Source organism: Eumetopias jubatus, unplaced genomic scaffold (genome assembly GCF_037043125.1).
Source record: "Eumetopias jubatus isolate StellerSeaLion01/CBP00866 unplaced genomic scaffold, mEumJub1_p1.0 scaffold_1, whole genome shotgun sequence".
Classification (NCBI taxonomy): Eukaryota; Metazoa; Chordata; class Mammalia; order Carnivora; family Otariidae; genus Eumetopias; species Eumetopias jubatus.
Window position 1 is genome coordinate 82,232,195 of NW_028274807.1, and position 20,447 is coordinate 82,252,641.

A 20,447-nucleotide genomic window follows, 5' to 3' on the forward strand; every position below is an offset into this window, starting at 1 on the left:
TTTTGTTACTTGTTTTATGGTTATTATTGTAGTTCTTCTCCAATCCTTTCTTCTCTTGCTCTCTTCCCTCATAGTTTGCTGGCTTTTTTTAGTGATATACGTGGATTCCTTTCTCTTTATTTATGGTTTTTGATTTGTGGTTACTGTTAGGTTTGCATATAACAGTCTATATTAAGTTGATGGTCACTTAAATTTGAACCCATTCTCCCCCCACCCATGTTTTAGGTATAAGGTATCATACTTTATATTCTTTTATTTTGTGAATCCCTTGACAGATTTTTATAGATATGCTTTTACCGTTTTTGTGCTTCCTACTTATCTTACTCCTACTTACGATCTTTCCTTTCCACTCAAATTGTCCCCCTTAACATTTCTTGTAGCACTCATTTAGTGGTAATGAATTCCTTTGACTTTTGTTCATTGGGAAACTCTTTATCTCTCCTATTTTGAATGATAACTTTGCTGGATAAAGTATTCTTTTTTTTTTTAAGATTTTATTTATTTGACAGAGAGAGACATAGCGAGGGAGGGAATACAAGCAGGGGGAGTGGGAGAGGGAGAAGCAGGCTTCCCGCTGAGCAGGGTGTCTGATGCGGGGCTGATCCCAGGGCCCTGGGACCATGACCTGAGCCAAAGGCAGGCACTTAACGACTGAGCCAGCCCCAGGCGCCTCTGGATAAAGTATTCTTGGCTGCAGGTGTTTTTCTTTCAGCACTTTGAATATCCACTCCCTTCTGGCCTGCCGCTTCTGCTGAAAAATCAGCTGATAGCGTTATGTGGGTTTTTCCTTGTATCTAACTGTTTTCTTTTCTCTTGTTGCTCTTAAAATTCTCTCTTTGTCACAGTTTTGCTATTTTAGTTACCATATGTCTGGGTATGGACTTCCTTGGGTTGATTTTGTGGGGTCTCTCTGTGCCTCTTAGATCTGGATTTCTGTTTTCTTCCCCAGATTTGGGAAGTTTTCAGCTATTATTTCTTCAAATAAATTTTCTGTCCCCTATTCTCTATCTTCTTCTGGGATCCCTATAATGCAGATGTTATTATGCTTGATGATGTCGTCAATTTCCTTAAGTCTATTTTTATTTTTTATTTTTTTCTCTTTCCTGTCCAGCTTGATTGCTTTCCATTCCTCTGTCCTCCAGGTGGCTGATCCATTCTTCTGCTTCCTCTAGTCTATTATTTATTCCATCCAGTGTATTTTTAATTTCGATTATTGAGTTTTTCATCTCTGATTTGTTCTTTTTAATGTTTTCTGTCTCTTTGTTAAGGGCCTCACTGAGGTCTTCCACTCTTAATTCCAGTGAGTAGCTTTATGACCATTACTTTAAATTCTCTATCAGACAGATGTGGGTGTTGTTTAGTTGTGTCTGTGAGACAGGGTGAGATTAGGGTCCTCCTACTCCAGCATCCTCCAGCATCTTCCCTAGTCCATTTTAAATAGAGACCTTAATTTTCCTACAGAGAAAATGGGAAGCAAGTTTCTACTCTTGATGAGGTATCAAAGAATATAGCAAAAGATGAGGTAAGGTTATTTTCCAGGTTTGAGGAGAGAGGGAAGATACGATAAAGATTCTGAGATATTCAAGAGATCAAACTAAGTTGTCCCCTATGTGTTCCATTCTTAATTTGAGATTACCTCATAATCTCTTCCAAACTCTAAAAATTATCCACTGAATTTGTACATCCATGGTCCCAGGGACTTGAAGTCATTATACAAAATTAGAGTCATAGAATATTAAAGTTGGAAGAAGTACTTGAGATGAGCTTGTGTCAGCCCGCCATTTTACAGATGAAGATGCCAAGAGAATGCTGTAAGACTAAAAGCATTATGAATTCTTTACTTCTGAATTAGAGTAATACTTTTTTTAAAAATAGGTTAATCATTCTACCTCCTATATTAGGCACAACTTTGAGGACTACCATTCAAAAGAGAATTCCTAAAACTATTTAAGATCACAGAGTAACTGTCAACTGATAATAAATGGTGCTAAAAAGTAGTTTGATTTTCTCCAGTAAGAAGCCCCATAGGCAGTATGCCAGTGGACAGTTATATGCTTGGAATTAGGCATTTGAGTTGGGGTTACTACGTTATCTTGGTTTTTCTGAGACTGTCCATATTTTAGCACTGAAAGTCCTGTGTCCCAGGAAACTGCTCAGTCCTGGACAAACTGGGATGGTTGGTCATCCTATATTTGACTCAATTCTTATAGCAATGCAGGGAAATTTCAGTTAGTTAAAATATTTTTCATACCTAGTTTACTGAAAAAGGCGAATCATAGGAAAATATATAACATCAGAGCTTAATTAAGGAAATAAATACCACATCCACCACAAAACTGCCCCAGTATTTTGGAGTCACACCACATTTACCTTTATCACATATACTTCTATATTTATACTTAGTCATATTTAAAATGCCATGTTTGACGAACCATGAGAGACGATGGACTCTGAGAAACAAACCGAGGGGAGGAGGGTGGGGGGATGGGTTAGCCTGGTGATGGGTATTAAAGAGGGCATGTACTGCATGGAGCACTGGTGTTATATGCAAACAATGAATCATGGAACACTACATCAAAAACTAATGATGTAATGTATGGTGATTAACATAACATAATAATAAAAATAAATAAAAAAATACCATGTTTGACTCATTAAAAATTCAGTTATATTTGTTACAGAGGAGTTACTAAGATTGGAAAATGAAGAAATACAGTGTTAAAACATTTTTCATTCCAAGAGGGTATGAATTTTGTGGCACAAGCATTGGTTTCACAGTCTGAAGACTTTGAATTTTAACTGTGCACATGGTGTATCACTTTGGGCAAGTCATGATGACTTTTTAAACATCTTTGAGGATTAGTTTCCTCATCTATAAAGTACAACTGTTATCAGCAACCTGGTTGTGAGGATTATATTAAATAGCATTTATGCGGGTATCTAGCACATCATAGAACCTTAGTGTTAGAAAGAACAATAGGGATTAAAATAGCCAAGTGTTGCTTAAAGAAATACACTGTCCAGAAACCCCATTTCCTGTGCATTTGGTTTAAGTTGAGTTTTTCACACTTTTGTTGAACTGGATAGAGTAGAAAAAAAAAACAATAATCCCACAGTAGTTGGTGTTACTGTATATTGTTTAGAATATTTATCTTTCCATACCAAGATAAACTGTATGATTTTGACTGTATTCACAATCATTGTCATGATTTATTATCTCTCCTTTCTGAACTGAGGTCTGTACACAGCTGTGTCTCCTTTATGTACACAGGTATTTTCCCAGGAGATCCCACCCTGTTTGACCAGATGCTCTGGCCCTGGGCCTTGATCTTCATGGAGCTAAGAAGAGCCTGTTGTGAGGGGCATTTGCCCTCAGTTTGGCTGGGGAGGCCATACAGGCATCAGCTGCTTATTTCATAGATCAAAGAACAGCCTGTGTTTATGTGCTATATGTATTTGCTGAGCCTTTCCCGATTCCACCTGGCTTAAGAGCCCCAGATGTTCTCTTAGAACCTTATTACTCAATGAAAATTTGGCTTAAAGAAAAAAGAAAAGAAAAACACTAGTGACAGAAAAATATACAAAATAAAACTGCCACAGGATGCAAGCAGATCATCTGTGAGAAAAAATTGAAGGGGGGAAGTGGGATGGGGTTAAGAGCATGAACACTGGTATCAGAGAGCTAAGAGTTTGAAATCCAGTGTCGCTAGTGTGATATCAGGCAAGTTATTTTATTTCTATCAGCCTTTGTTTCCCCTTCTGTAAAGTGGAGATAATATTTATTGTATAAGGTAAAGTAAAATTAAAAAATAAATGTGCCTGGCAAATAATAGGAGCCCAATATACAGTGGCTATCATTATCTAAAATTATTATTTTTGTTATTAACATCAGTTTGTTTTTGTTCTAATACAGAACAGTTTTGGTCATTTTTGTGTCCCCTTTAATCAGTGCTAGACACATGTTGGGAACTTAATAAGGATGGATCTTTGTTCTTAAATTTTGTAATATTTTTCCTTTCTCACAACTTGAATTTATTTAATTCCTTGGTTTTTTAAACTGAGTTATAATTTACATGTAGTGAAGTACATAAATCTCTACTGTATAGCTCAATGAATATTTGTTACATGGTTATATACCATGTAACAACTAGCAAAATCAGGGTGTAAAATATTCCTATGAAGGTTTCTTTCCTCTTCTTTCCCATCAATATCTGCAGCCTTACCTCTTCACTTCTTTACTTCTCTCCCCCAAGAAAACCACTATTTTCACTTTTATCACCACTGATTAGAAAAGTTGCAAAGTATTTGGCAGCTGAGCAACCATATCTAAATAATCTATGGACCAAAGAATAAATCACAAAGGAAATTAGAACATTTTAAACTGAATAATAACAAAACAGTATATCAAAATTTAAGTGATATATAGTTTAGCTATAAATACTTTTATTAGAAGAGAGGAAGGTTTGAAATCAATGATCTGATCTTCCACTTTAAGAAGTTAAAAAAAGAGACTTGCAATTAAACCCAAGAAAGAAAGAAAAAGAAAAGGTAAGTTGAAACAGAAAGCAGAAGAATAATAGAGTTCCATTTAATTCCACAATGATCAGAAATACACCCCGAGTGATTGCAATCATTTAAAATTTGTTGACATTTGCTTTATGGCCTAGGATAGTGGACTATTTTGATAAATGTCCTTTGTACATTTGAAAAGAATGGGTGTTCTGCAGTTGTTGGATGTCGAGTTCTTCAAAGTCAAGTCTATGTCCTTACTGGTTTTTAATTTCTAGGAGAGAAGTCTCCAACTTTGTGGATTTATCCATTTTTCTTTTAGTTCTATCAGGTTTTTTTTAAAGATTTTATTTATTTATTTTTAAGAGAGAGAGCACAAGTAGGCGAGAGGGGCAGAGAGAAAAGCAGACTGCCTGCTGAGCAGGGAGCCTGATGCAGGACTTGATCCCAGAACCCTGGGATCATGAACAGAGCCAAAGGCAGATGCTTATCTATCTGAGCCACCCAGGCGTCCCTAGTTCTATTAGCTTTTGATTACTGCATTTTGAAGCAATGTTACTGCATATGTAGACCTTTAGGATTGTTATATCTTCCTGATGAACTGACCCTTTTATCTTTGTGAATTACATGTCTCTGCCAATACTCCTTGTGTTGAATACTACTTTTTCTAATGTTACTATAGCCACACTGGCTTTCTTATGATTAGTAATTGCATAGTATACCTTTCACCATCCTTTTTCTTTCTTTCTCTTTTCTCATGTTTAAAGTGTAATCACTGTCTCTTGTAACCAGTATTTCGTTCTAACACTATTTGCCTTTTAAATGGAGTAATATAGACCATTTCCATCTAATGTGATCATTGAGATTGGTTGGGTTTAAATCTACCATCTAGCTGTTTGTACCATTTGTGACTTGTTCTTTATTTCTCCTTTCCTCCCATGTTAGTCTGCTCTGGCTGCCATAACAAACCACCACAGACTGGATGGCTAAAACAACAAAATCTGTTTTCCCACCGCACGCCTTAGTGACCTAGTCGGTTAAGTGTCTGACTCTTGATTTTGGATCAGGTCTTGATCTCAGGGTTGTGAGATCAAGCCCCTACTTGGGCTCTGCACTCGGTGGGGAGTCTTCTTGAGTATTTTTCTCTCTCTCCCTCTGCCCCTCCCCCCCATGTGCTTGCACGCTCTCTCTCTCAAATCAATCAATCAATCAATCAATCAATAAATAAATCTATCTTTAGAAAAAAATGTATTTTCTCACAATTCTGGAAACTAGTAGTCTAAGATCAGGGTTCTGGCTAATTCTATTTCTAGTGAAGGCTCCCTTCCTGGCTGCAGATGGCTATATTCCTGTGTTCTCACATGGCAGAGTGAGAGCTCTGCTGTCTCTTCCTGTTCTTAGAAGGGCACTAATCCTATCAAATTAGGACCCCACCCTTAGGCACTTACTTAATCTTTATCACCTCCTTGCAGGCCCTTTCTCTAATTACAGCCACATTTTGAGTTAGAACTTCAACATAAAAATTTTGGAAGAATACATTCAGTCTATAGCCCCTGCTCTCTTTTGAATTTTTCAAATATTTTCAGTATTCCATTTAATCTCCTCTATTGGATTTTAAGCAATGGTTTCTCTAGTGTTATAGTATGTAATACTATATATAATGTATTTACATATATAATGTATTTAATATATACATATATATTTTACACATATAATGTATTTAATACTTATTGTTTTCACTTTTTTTTTAAAGATTTTATTTGTCTGACAGAGAGAGAGTGAGCATAAGCAGGGGGAGCAGCAGAGGGAGAGGGAGAAGCAGGCTGTCCACTGAGGAGGGAGTCCTATGTGGGATTCGATTCCAGGACCCTGGGATCCTGAGCTGAAGGCAGATTCTTAACTGACTGAGCCACCCAGGCACCCTTGTTTTCACTTTTAATAGTCTGTAATCTTTTCGTGAAATAAAAAATACAGTTGATAATATTTATCCACATATGTAATGTTTACAGTGCTTTTCATTCCTTTTGCAGATTCAGGTTACTGTGTGGGATTATTTCCTTTCAGGGATGGACATTCATGAGCCTATTACCAGAATAAGCAACTACCACTTCAAATGAAAGCCTCTTCTAGTAGTTGCTCCCTATGGAAGCAACTCTTAACTCTCTCTGGAATTTGTTTATTTAGCTTTCTTTATTTTCAGAGTTCCCTAATGTCTTTAAGGACAAATATGGGTTTTTAACTTAACCAGTTTGTTGTCGTTGTTGCTGCACCAGCTGCTTTATGGACACCTTAATCTCACACTGCATCCCATTAGATATCAGTAAACCTCTGTTACTATCAGTGTTTTGGGCAATAAACAAAACTAACTAAACGGAAGAGGGGTCAGCATTCATTGTGCAGCTCCTAACCTCTGCCCAGCCAGTTTCCATGAAGGGTTGTTTTTTTTTTTTAATGTTTTTATTCAAATTTTAGTTAACATGCAGTGTAAAATTAATTTCAGGTGTACAGTATAATGATTCAATACTTCCGTACAAGCCCCGGTGCTCATCACAAGTGCACTCCTTAATGCCCATCACCTATTTCTCCCATCCCCCTACCCCCTTCTCTTGTGATAACCATCATTTGTTTTCTGTGGTTAAGAGTCTGTTTCCTGGTTTGCCTCTCTCTCTTTTTTTTTCCCCTTTACTCCTTTGTTTTGTTTCTTAAATTCCACATACGAGTGAAATGATATGGTATTTGTCTTTCTCTGACTGACTTATTTCACTTAGCATAATACTCTCTAGTAGTTTTTTGTTTTTTTTTTTTTTAAATATAAGAATGAAAGTCTTCCTAATCAGCACTGAATCTCCTTTTCAGGCTGTTTATTTTTCTTCCCCTTTCATGCTTCCAACTTTATTCAGCCTGGAGAACATCCTTTAATATTTCTTGAAGTGAATGCCTACTGGCAATAAATTCTCTCAGCTTAATTGTCTGGAAACACCCTTATTTCACCTTCATTTTTTAAAATGAATTTTCAATTGGTATAGAATGCTAAATGGGTTCTTTTTTCAGGTTACTACTTGAAAGATAACATTCCATTGGATTGTAGCTTCCATAGTTTCTGTTGAAAAGTCAATGAAAAAAATTTTTTTTTAATGTTGATCTTCTGGAGGTAATGTGTCTTTTTTCCACTGGTTGCTTTTGAGGGTTTCTTTCTTTTTTTTAAAGATTTTTTTAAATTTATTTATTTGACAGAGAGATAGAGAGCACAAGTAGGCAGAGCAGCAGGCAGAGGGAAATGGAGAAGCAGGCTGAGGCAGGGATCCCGATGCGGGGCTTGATCCCAGGACCCTGGGATCATGACCTGAGCCGAAGGCAGCCGCTTAACCAACTGAGCCACTCAGGTGCCCCTAAGGGTTTCTTCTTATCTTTAATTTTTAGCCACTTGGCTCTGATATACGTGGATGAAATTTTCTTTGTATTTATCCTGCTTGGTATTAGAAGAGCTGCTTGAATCTGTGAGTTGATGTCTTTGATCAGATATGGAAAATTCTTCATTGTTATTTTTTCAAAAAATATTTTTCTGTAACATATTCTCTCTCCTCTCCTTCTGGGACTCTGTTCATGGCCCATATCTCTTTAACATTCTATCCTTTTCATTTCTCTGTGTTTCAGTTTGAATATTTTCAATTCATATGTTTTCAGTTTCACCTATCTTGTCTTCTGCTGTGTTCAGTCTGCTGTTAAATCCACTGAGTTCTTAATTTCAGATATTGGTGTTTTGTAATTCTAGGAGGTTCATTTGATTCTTTATTATAGTTTCTAATTCTCTGCTGAAATAATGTATCTTTTAGTCCATTTTGTCTACCCTTTCCTCTTTTTCTTTTAACATATTGATCATAATTATTTTAAAGTTTTGTCTGCCAAATCAGGAATATCTTTGAGTCTATAGTTATTGACTATTTCATCTCTTAATTATTGTTTTCTTCTTGCTTTTTTGCATTTCTATTAATTTATTTTATGCTGGATATTATAGATGATATGTTGTAGAGGCTTATCGGCTTATAAAAAGTATTGAGTTTAATCTGGTGGGAAGTTAAATTACTGGTAGATCACCTTGATCTTTTTGAGGCCTTCTTTTTAGGTTTTCTTAGGGCAAGTCCATTTCTGCTTGGTCCTTATTCCTAGAGTGTAGCCTTAATTCTATGGCAATTCCTATGATGTTTCATTTATCCTAGAGTATTGCCTTTCTAGAGTTTCACCTGAAGGCTCAGGGTGCTCACCAAAGTCTCTCTATTCTGGGTGGGCCCAATGCCAACTGTCTTTCTTTCCCCAGAACTATGCAAACTTTATAACTTTTCATAAGTTTTCACATGTGTAGTTGCTGTTCTCTGTCAGCCTCCTGGACACTTGCCTGAAATAGTGGGGCCTGGGCATTGGCCACATCAAAGGAGAACTTCCATGAAGATTTCTGGGGTTCCCTCTCTGTTCCTTCTTCACAGTCACCCTCCTCAAGTTCTGGCGACTTGCTTTTATAATCCCCAGTCTCTGCGTCTTTTACCCAGTGAGACCATCCCTCCTTGTACTGTGGCCTGGGAAATGTTCCCAGTGAGAGAACCTGGGTCATTGTAGAACTGTGATAATGGCTTGGCCCAATAATGCCTACTTCAGATCAGCTACTTGTATTTTCTTAGTGTTTGCTTAGATCTTCTGCCTTATCCACATACAGGCACTCGTTAGGGTAAAGCTCATCTTTTGCCCAATATTAGAGAGTTATTAAAAGTTTACTAGAAGCCATCTACTTTTCATGTACTTGATCTCTTTTCATTGCCATGACAAGGACATACGAAATAATCATAATATTACTATAGGTACAGTGTATATGTACCAATTGCCAGGCATTGTTTTGAGCCTCTTATATATTTGTTATACATACTCATTTAATCCTCACATCAGCCATATAAATAGATACTATTTTTTTCCTATTTTACAAATGGGGATTCTTAGAAACTATAGAGATTAAAGTAACTCTACCTCCCACCCCCATACATACTATATAAATGGTGGAATTCATGCTTCAAACCTAGCCAATCTGGCTTCAGAATTTATCCTTTTAGTGATTTCATTATTGGTGGTATTGTTTTCATTTTATGGATAAGGAAACTGAGCTTTGGAGAGGGTGGATAACTTCCCCAGTGTCACAGTGCTAGTAAGTGGCAGCATGAGGATTTGAGCCACTAGAATCCAAAGCCCTTGCTCTTTCCTGTATATCATAGTTCCTCCCAAGGAGAGAAAGAAGATAAATGTTTACATTTCTGGGAGTTTAGTTTAAAAGAATTTTGTGGGGACTTAGGAGGGGGCCAAACAGCTTCCTTTCATTTTTAATGAAAATAATATCTTCCTGTGCATATAATTTGCTGGCTGTTTTTTAGCTGGGCATTGGAAAGGGGTTGTTTTTCCCATAGACATGTGGTATTTCTGAACACCTCTAGGACTCATTCCTATGGAAGCATATTGATAGCTGCATGAATGTCAGTTTTGGGAGTAGAAAGGTGGCAGAGCCCAACCTTGAGTTCCTTTGCGTACACTGGGACATGTGATGCCTACCTGATATGTGTGTTTTCCTTTAGGTATGAGCACATGTGCTCCTTGGGTGTTTCATACACTTGCCAGCCATAAACAGAGCCCTTGAGAGGGTTTGAGACACCAAGTATTTCTGTTTTGTTAAGGCTGCCAGGCTGAGATCAGGAGAGGAAGTTGGTTCTTTTGTCAGGGAAGTCAGACCAGGTTTTTCCCTTGTGCCATGCAGCATGTTTACACATGTGCCAGAGGCTGTAGAATGTCCTGGGGAGGGAGCCGCCCAGAACCCATGTGTCTTACCTGGTCTCTGATACCGACCATCCTTTTTTGCAGTGTGGAGGCTGCGAGCATCGGATTTGTCATCGTTATCGACCGGCGAAGGGACAAGTGGAGCTCCATAAAAGCATCATTGACACGAATAGCTGTAAATATTCATTTTTATGCTGTTATTACAACTATTTCCTATCCAAGTCACGGGGAAAAGGCAATTGTTTTATGCCAAATTTTGGGAAGGTCTTTGTAGCAGAGGCTATTGTGTCATGTCCATTATCCCCTCTGCCATTTGCAGGTCACTGCAGACAATTCCTGAGCCCGTCAAAAGCTTCCTGAATCTCCCTTATTGACCTCTCTGGTCACCGAAGAGGGGCAGAGGGAGTGCTGGGAAGTTAATGCCCTAGGAGTGATCAACTATTGAGTTATGGGAGTTGATGGATAACTGCCCCAGCCTCCACACCCCTCAGTGGGACAATTCTGAGATATGTACCACACAGACTCTCAGAGGGTCCCAGCCCTTCTTGCCCACAGCAGTGCCCCTTCTTGATACATTGCCTTTCTTGTTATCACTTTCTCACTCTCCCCCACTCCTTCACTGTGTTTCCTGGGATCACCTCCTCAATAAACTCTATACCCAAATCCTGGTTTTAGGGTTTGCTTTGCGGGGGGAGGGTCACCCAACGTAAGCCAATCTTCGCTTCAGGATTCAAATTAGTTTTTCACAGGTTGAAAGATACTGGAAAAACCAGACAAAATATGATATATGCTTGCTTTTGGTATGAGATTGTACAACCTTGGATGAATTTCCTTTTCCATTTCATTAGTCTGATTTTCATCCCTGTTTGTTGCCTTTCAGCAAGTCGATGTATCCTTTCTCTCTGCAAGGACCTCAGGCCTGGGAACTCAACCACATGAGCAGGCAGAGATACCTTAGGGCAGCCTTACCAGCATTTCCACCAAGGCACAGGCTCCCTAGGGCCGTTGGGACTGGCTGAAGAGGATGGGATATGATAGGGTGATAATGTTTATGTGGAGGCTGGGATGGGAGAGGGACAATCCAAGCCTCATTTATGCCTACTTCTAAAGGTAGTCACGCATGCAAACATGCACATATACGGAGTTTCAGATCTACAGCCTCAGCCAGAAATACAAATAGTGTCTCAGTCATTTATCTTATCTTGATGTAACAAAATGCAAGCCTCTTCTGTTTAGGAGCTTGCATTTCAAATACTGGGGGAAAGGAAGACTCCCTTTTTTTGTGTATGGATTGTTTTGTTCCTTTAGCTTAGTTTTGGCTACAGGATTTATTTTTGGGATAAATATAATGGTGGTTGATGCTTAAGGCTTTAGACACTTGACAGTGCCCATGAATATTTTAGAGGACTGGCCTCAAGAGAGTTCCGGTTTTCCAGGGTCCCTTGACAATACTTGAATAATATAATACTTGAGCCGAATTTGTTCAAGAATTACATTATCACTTTATGGGTAAAAGACACTGTAGCACAGGGATCCCAAAACCTGGCTTCTAATCAGACAGAATCTCTTCAGGTGCTTGTCGAAAATAGGTATGTGAACTTCATCCCAGTTCTAGTGAATCAGAATATTCCAGACTAAAGACCAGATTACTTTTTAACAAGCACCTTGGGAGGTTGCTTTCGGGAACCACTAGAAGGAGAGAAAGCCGTGAGCAATGGGAGACTTGGGGTCCCAGTTGTGCCATTAAGTTGTTATATGAATCTGAGTTATCTCATTTCACAAGAACTTGCCTCAAGATGAAGGCAATGCTTCCTGAAAGCTACTTGGCAATAATATGCATCAGGAACCATTAAAATACTAAGTCTTTGACTCAGTAATTCTTTTGGGAAACTATCCAAAGAAAGTATTCCAAAATGTGGATTAAGATGTTTATTTCAGTGTTATTTATAAGTATAAAAGTATGAAAAAGCCTAAATCATTACCAATAAAGGATTGGTTAAGTAAATTGTGCACCCACGAAATATAGTATTTCCAAAGAATTTTTAAATAACAGAAATAAAAGCTCATGGTATAATATTAAAGGAAAAAGCAGGTTACAAAATATTTCTACAGTATGAATTTAACCGTGATAAAGATATTTCAGCAGAGAAAATAGCCTGTAAGTAATTAGATTGGAAATTAAAAATGGCTATAAGATCATGGGAGGTTTTGGTGGTTTTCTTTTTCTAATGTATACTTTTATTTCCAATTTTTTATAAGGAGTATGAAATACTTTTATAATCAGAAATATTTTTTTTGATTTGTTATAATTTTTAAGGAGGAGTTTGGATTATTCAAACACTATCTCTTTCAGCTCTGAAATCCCGTGATAGATACTCTAGTTCTTTGGCATCTATGGTGTCTACTTAAACTTTCCTATCTGTGATCTTGGGCAAAAGGAGACCAATGGATGTGACATTTGCCCTGACACTTTCTGTGATCCTTCCAGGTAGCATTTCCAGGAAACTTGCAGCTCATATTCATCCTTCGTCCATCTTGCTTTATCCAGAGGACATTCACTGACATTGGCATTAAATATTATCGAGATGAATTTAAAATGAAAGTGCCGGTAAGCGTGACTTTTCATCTTGTCTGCATTTGGTCAGGGCCCATGGGGAAGATGGCGTTGGAGCTGAGTGTCTAAGGAAGGTAGGACTCCACAGGCAGAGAGCGGAGGGCATTATGCATAGAGGGAACAGCATGTGTAAGGACATGGACGCAGGAAGGACATACTTTATGTGAGGTCCATGGGGAAGCCCCATTCTTGTTGGACTATAAGTAGGATAATTGTTTGGAAGAAAAAAAGTAGAAAACATGGAATAGGTTTTCAGTGTAAGAATAAGAGGTCTGGATTTTATTCAGTAGGCAGTGAGGATCCAGTGAAGATTTTTCAGTTGCAGAGTGACTTCGGAGGGTGGTATTGGAGTTATATAATCTAAAGATAGTGTCCTAGACTGTAGAAAGTGATTGAAAGAGGGAGAGGTACTGTAATAGTATGGGTAAAAGAAAATAAGAATTTAAGATAAATATAGGCAACTGTAGAGTAAAAATGAAACCAATATGTGATACTCATAAAATGAAAACAAAATGACAAGATTAAATATTTTACCGATAACTGGTAGAGATGTGGGGAAAACAGGCATGTTCATACTTTGCCGATGGGCATGAAGTTGGTAATGACTGATATGAAGGACTAACTGGCGGCATTGATCAAAAATTAAACTATAGGGCTTTCGGTTCGTGGGGGACCAACGTAGGCCTCAGGCAGTTTGAACAGTTGAACTCCAAACATGGATATCAGACCAAATCATACAATTTCCATCAACAGTATGAATGACAAAATTAAAAAAGAAGAGTTGAAGAGATCCCTGTATGCCCTGTTTTCTCAGTTTGGCCACATTGTAGATACTGTAGCTTTAAAGACCATGAAGATGAGGGGGCAAGCCTTTGTTATTTTTAAGGAACTGGGCTCATCCACAAATGCCTTGAGACAGTTATAAGGATTTCCATTTTATGGTAAACCAATGCGAATCCAGTATGCAAAAGCAGATTTGGATATAATATCTAAAATGCGTGGCACTTTTGCTGACAAAGAAAAGAAGAAGGAAAAGAAAAAAGCGAAAACTGTGGAACAGACTGCGACCACTGCAAACAAAAAGCCTGGTCAGGGAACACCAAATGCAGCAAATACCCAAGGAAATTCAACACCAAATCCTCAGGTCCCTGATTACCCTCCAAACTATATTTTATTCCTCAATAATTTACCAGAAGAGACTAATGAGATGATGTTATCCATGCTGTTTAATCAGTTTCCTGGCTTCAAGGAAGTACGTTTGGTACCTGGGAGGCATGACATTGCTTTTGTTGAATTTGAAAATGATGGACAGGCTGGAGCTGCCAGGGATGCTTTACAGGGATTGAAAATCACACCGTCACATGCCATGAAGATCACCTTGCCAAGAAATAACATAAGGGAGAGTTGTCTTTAAAGCACTTGGTGTTATTTACAGTGTTTGTTTTGATAACATTTGGTCAGGCCATTTTTTAATAGTTGGGATGAGGGGGAGTGAAAGTGAAATTTTTGTGAATGATTTAAAAAAACCTAGTCTTTGTTTAGCCTTCATGAACTATGAAATATGAAGGACTCAATTTTGTATAATAAACTTTTATTTGTATTCTTTAAAAAAATTAAACTATAAATACTCATTGACCTTCCTATAAAAGTTATTCCACAGATATTCTCACACATCTGCATAAGTGTGCATATATAATGATATTAATTACCAAACTGTAAGAACACATGATTAGAAATGCCATAATGACCAACAACAGGGAAGTAGTTAAATAAATAATGGTCTACATGATCAACTAAATACTTTGTAGCCATCAAAAGTGATAAGGCATGATATAACCACAGTGAAAACAGGTGGCAGTTACCGTACACCTAACCTATGACCCAACCAAGAGAAATGAAAACACATGTCTACAAAAAGGCATGTACAAGCAAGAATGTCCTTCAACATATGAATGGATAAGGAAATTGTGGCATATTCACATAATGGAATAACATTAAGCAATAGAAAAGAGTGAAGTATTGATTATTATAAGAACATAGACACATCTCTAAAATATTCTCCTGAAAGAAAGAAATTAGACATTAAGGAGTATATGTTCTATGATTCTTTTTATATAACATTTAAGAAGAGGCAAAACTAACCTAGAAAATCACAGTGAGGGCTGCTGTTATGGGTGAGGGAGAGTGGAGATTGATTGGAAGGAGGCACAAGGGAATTATCTAGGGAAATGTAGATCTTGATTGGATGGTGTTACATGTGTGTATACAGTTGTCAGAACTAATTGAACTATACCCTTAAAATCTGTGCATTTTATTGATGTAAATTACATCTCAATTGAAAAAGAAAAAAACATAAAAAAGGAAAAATAGGTAAGATGAATCTATAGTGATAGAAAAGTTTCTAATGCATATTTTTTGTTTAGTTGGAAATAATTTCAAACTCAGAAAAATTTCAAGAATAAGATTAGTACAAAGAACATTCATTCTCTGCCCTTTACCCAGATTCATTCATCTGTTGTTAACACTTTATCCCCATTTGCTTTATTTACTTATTTTTGCTTCTCTCTATAGATGTATACATCTCTCTCTTTCTCTCTCTAATATACATATATAAATATGTATATTTCTCTATTTGTAGTATATATAGATACTATATATATAGTATCTATATATATGTAGTGTATATATATATATAAGTGTATGTATTATACATATATGGAATATGTATATGTGTATTTGTATATAGAGGATCTAGTTTAGGATCAGACGGTACATATAGTCATCATGTCTCTTCAGTTTCCTTTAATCTGAAACATTTCCACAATCTTTCTTTGTCTTTTATGGCATTAGCATTTTTGAAGAATACAATTCCTTAAAAAAAAAAAAACAACTACTTTATTTGGGGCTCATGTGATGATTTCTCAGGATTTGATTCAGGTAATGCATTCCTAGCTGGAATACTGCTTAAGTGATGTCATGTCCTTCTCAGGGTATCACATGTGGAGAACATAGTGTTTATCTGCCCTCCCATTGGTGACGTTAATTTTGATTCCTTGGTTAAGGTGTTGTCCAGTTTCTCAAATGTATTATGTTTCCATTGCAACTCATACAGAAACATTTGGAGAAACATTTTAAGATCATACAATTATCCTGCTCCTCAACTATATTGATTTCCCAACTATAATAGTCTCTGAACATATACTAATGATTTCCCAACTATAATAGTCTCTGAACATATACTAATCAGAAGTTGGGATTCTACTGCAAGGTAGAACTTTCCCTTCTCCCTTATTTATTTGTCTGTTATCATTAGACATATAGGTATGTCTCTATATAAATATATTTATTTACTCTAGAAATCGTAGAGTTCACACTGGTGCTTTAAAATTTAGGTCATCATCAGTGACCCCTTATGTGGGAAACTTTACACTACTTTCATGTAAAAAAGTAATTTAACCTTTAACAGTAAAATGTCTTGCAAAACCCAGAAAGCATCCATCATAAATGCAAGATACTTTCAATAAAAAGAAAGTTACATAGTAGGTGGCAAAAGAAAAATTTAGATCATCTAAGATGTATTTTTAAGTAGGGATAAAAGCAAAGGGAAAATAGGATGGATAGTATACCCCCATTTGAATAAAATGTATGTGATTGTGTATGATAGCTCACCTTGGGAAGGCTGTGTAAGACTCAAGAAATTGGTTGAAATGGTTGCCTCCCAGATATAGAACTGGAGGTCTGGGGGTATGGGTGAGAGGAATACTATTTTCAACTTAGCTACACTCTTTCTGTTTGCATTTGTTATCACATACACGTTATCTGTTCAAAACACATGAAAAACCTCGCTTTAATTGAAATTGCTCTGAGAAAATATTTCATCCATCTCAATGAAAACTATCTCAGATAAGAGATTTTTCTATTTCTTTTCCCACTCTTATTTTCCCTCTTTTTGTTTCATTTTATATTAATACTCAAATTTCTGAAAATACTTCTTCCCTGTATTTTGGGTGTTAACCAGACACAAAATGTATTTCCTATTCTATTTTAAATACTTATTTCAAAATATTTGAGTATTTAAAGAGAAACTCATGTGAGTCATGAGTTTCTTATTTTGTTTTCCTGAATTGAGAAACAACATTGGGGAAGAGATGACTTACAAGAGATGAATGAACTTTTTGTAATCCTCATAAGCTTCTTTCCCTTCAGAGATAAAGAAAATTGTTTCTTGTCACTCAAAAAGGTTTGGAGTTAGAACTAAGCTTTTGACCAAATGTCATATACGTGTTTCCCTGGTTGTGTATAAAACACACCTCTTCAAGAGATAATATGCATACAGATACATATGTGATTTATGCCCTGCTTTTCATGTGGTGCATCTGTACTAAAGTGAGAAGGACCATCTACTTTATGTTGATACTATGTCTTTAGTTACTTCTGTTTGTGGTAATGTGTGTTGATTCCTTACCCATCATATTTTCAGTTTTAAACTTAAAATCAACTTTTTAAAAAGCTCTCTGTCACCCAAACTAAAGGCTCATTTAGTAGGACATTTTTTAAAATAATTTTTTATTGTTATGTTAATCACCATACATTACATCATTAGTTTTTGATGTAGTGTTCCATGATTCATTGTTTGTGCATAAACCCAGTGCTCCATGCAGAATGTGCCCTCTTTAATACCCATCACCAGGCTAACCCATCCCCCCACCCCCCTCCCCTCTAGAACCCTCAGTTTGTTTTTCAGAGTCCATTGTCTCTCATGGTTCGTCTCCCCCTCCGACTTACTCCCCTTCATTCTTCCCCTCCTGCTATCTTCTTTTTTTTTTTTTAACATATATTGCATTATTTGTTTCAGAAGTACAGATCCGTGATTCATCAGTCTTGTACAATTCACAGTGCTCACCATATGTCTATCACCCCAATGTCTCCCCAATGTCTTTCACCGAGCAACCCCATCCCTCCCACCCCCCACCACTCCAGCAACTGTCAGTTTGTTTCCTGAGATTAAGAATTCCTCATATCAGTGAGGTCATATGATACATGTCTTTCTCTGGTTGACTTATTTCACTCAGCATAACACCCTCCACTTCTATCCACGTCGTTGCAAATGGCAAGATCTCATTCCTTTTGATGGCTGCATAATATTCCATTGTGTATATATACCACATCTTCTTTATCCATTCATCTGTCGATGGACATCTTGTCTCTTTCCACAGTTTGGCTATTGTGGACATTGCTGCTATAAACATCGGGGTACACGTACCCCTTCGGATCCCTACATTTGTATCTTTGGGGTAAATACCCAGTAGTGCAATTGCTGGATTGTAGGGTACTGTATTTTCAACTGTTTGAGGAACCTCCATACTGTTTTCCAGAGTGGCTGCACCAGCTTGCATTCCCACCAACAGTGTAGGAGGGTTCCCCTTTCTCCACATCTCCGCCAACATCTGTCGTTTCCTGACTTGTTAATTTTAGCCATTCTGATGGTGTGAGGTGGTATCTCATTGAGGTTTTGATTTGGATTTCCCTGATGCTGAGCGATGTTGAACACTTTTTCATGTGTCTGTTGGCCATTTGGATGTGTTCTTTGGAAAAATGCCTGTTCATGTCTTCTGCCCATTTCTTGATTGGATTGTTTGTTCTTTGGGTGTTGAGTTTGATAAGTTCTTTATAGATTTTGGATAGTAGCCCTTTATCTGATATGTCATTTGCAAATATTTTCTCCCATTCTGTCGGTTGTCTTTTGGTTTTGTTGACTGTTTCTTTGGCTGTGCAAAAGCTTTTTATCTTGATGAAATCCCAATAGTTCATTTTTGCCCTTGCTTCCCTTGCCTTTGGCGATGTTTCTAGGAAGAAGTTGCTGTGGCTGAGGCCCAAGAGGTTGCTGCCTGTGTTCTCCTTTAGGATTTTGATGGACTCCTGTCTCACGTTTAGGTCTTTCAACCATTTGGAGTCTATTTTTGTGTGTGGTGTAAGGAAATGGTCCAGTTTCATTCTTCTGCATGTGGCTGTCCAATTTTCCCAACACCATTTGTTGAAGAGACAGTCTTTTTTCCTTAGGACATTCTTTCCTGCTTTGTCAAAGATGAGTTGACCATAGAGTTGAGGGTCCATTTCTGGGCTCTCTATTCTGTTCCATTGATCTATGTGTCTGTTTCTGTGCCAGTACCATACTGTCGTGATGATGACAGCTTTGTAATAGAGCTGGAAGTCCGGAATTGTGATGCTGCCAGCTTTGCTTTTCTTTTTAAGATTCCTCTGACTATTCGGGGTCTTTTCTGGTTCCATACAAATTTTAGGATTATTTGTTCCATTTCTTTGAAAAAGGTGGATGGTATTTTGATGGGGATTGCATTGAATGTGTAGATTGCTCTAGGTAGCATTGACATCTTCACAATGTTTGTTCTCCCAATCCATGAGCATGGAACGTTTTTCCATTTCTTTGTGTCTTCTTCAATTTTATCATGAGTATTTTATAGTTTTCTGAGTACAGATCCTTTGCCTCTTTGGTTAGATTTATTCCTAGGTATCTTATGGTTTTGGGTGCAGTTGTAAATGGGATTGACTCCTTGATTTGTCTCTCTTCTGTCTTGTTTTTGGTGTATAGGAATGCCACTGATTTCTGTGCATTGATTTTATATCCTGCTACTTTACTGAATTCCTGTATGAGTTCTAGCAGTTTTGGGGTGGAGTCTTTTGGGTTTTCCACATACAGTATCATATCATCTGCAGAGTGAGAGTTTGACGTCCTCTTTGCTGATTTGGATGCCTTTGATTTCTTTTTGTTGTCTGATTGCTGTGGCTAGGACTTCTAATACTATGTTGAATAGCAGTGGTGATAGTGGACATCCCTGCCGCATTCCTGACCTTAGGGGAAAAGGTCTCAGCTTTTCCCCATTGAGAATGATATTGGCTGTAGGTTTTTCATAGATGGCTTTTATGATATTGAGGTATGTACCCTCTATCCCTATACTCTGAAGAGTTTTGATCAAGAAAGGATGCTGTACTTTGTCAAATGCTTTTTCTGCATCTATTGAGAGGATCATATGATTCTTGTTCTTTCTTTTGTTAATGTATTGTATCACGTTGATTGATTTGCAGATGTTGAACCAACCTTGCAGCCCAGGATTAAATCCCACTTGGTCATGGTGAATAATCCTTTTAATGTACTGTTGGAGCCTATTGGCTAGTATTTTGGTGAGAATTTTTGCATCCATGTTCATCAAGGATATTGGTCTGTAATTCTCCTTTGTGATGGGGTCTTTGTCTGGTTTGGGGATCAAGGTAATGGTGGCCTCATAAAATGAGTTTGGAAGTTTTCCTTCCATTTGTATTTTTTGGAACAGTTTCAGAAGAATAGGTATTCATTCTTCTTTAAATGTCTGATAGAATTCCCCTGGGAAGCCATCTGGCCCTGGGCTTTTGTTTGTTGGGAGATTTTTGATGACTGCTTCAATTTCCTTATAGGTTATAGGTCTGTTCAGGTTTTCTATTTCTTCCTGGTTCAATTTTGGTA

At 37.4% G+C, this 20,447-nt stretch overlaps 1 protein-coding gene and 1 pseudogene across 2 annotated transcripts in view; both read left to right on the forward strand.

The window, feature by feature from the left end:
* Nucleotides 1-20,447, forward strand: part of MCF2L2 (MCF.2 cell line derived transforming sequence-like 2) — a 254,266-nt gene that overhangs the window by 54,818 nt on the left and 179,001 nt on the right. For both annotated transcript variants that reach the window (XM_088025244.1, XM_028100844.2), the window contains exons 4-5: nt 10,402-10,492; nt 12,806-12,925. In XM_088025244.1, the coding sequence (XP_087881370.1) occupies nt 10,402-10,492; nt 12,806-12,925 (211 nt within the window). The remainder of the gene's footprint in view (nt 1-10,401; nt 10,493-12,805; nt 12,926-20,447) is intronic.
* Nucleotides 13,626-14,360, forward strand: LOC114206951 (U2 small nuclear ribonucleoprotein B'' pseudogene; annotated as a pseudogene).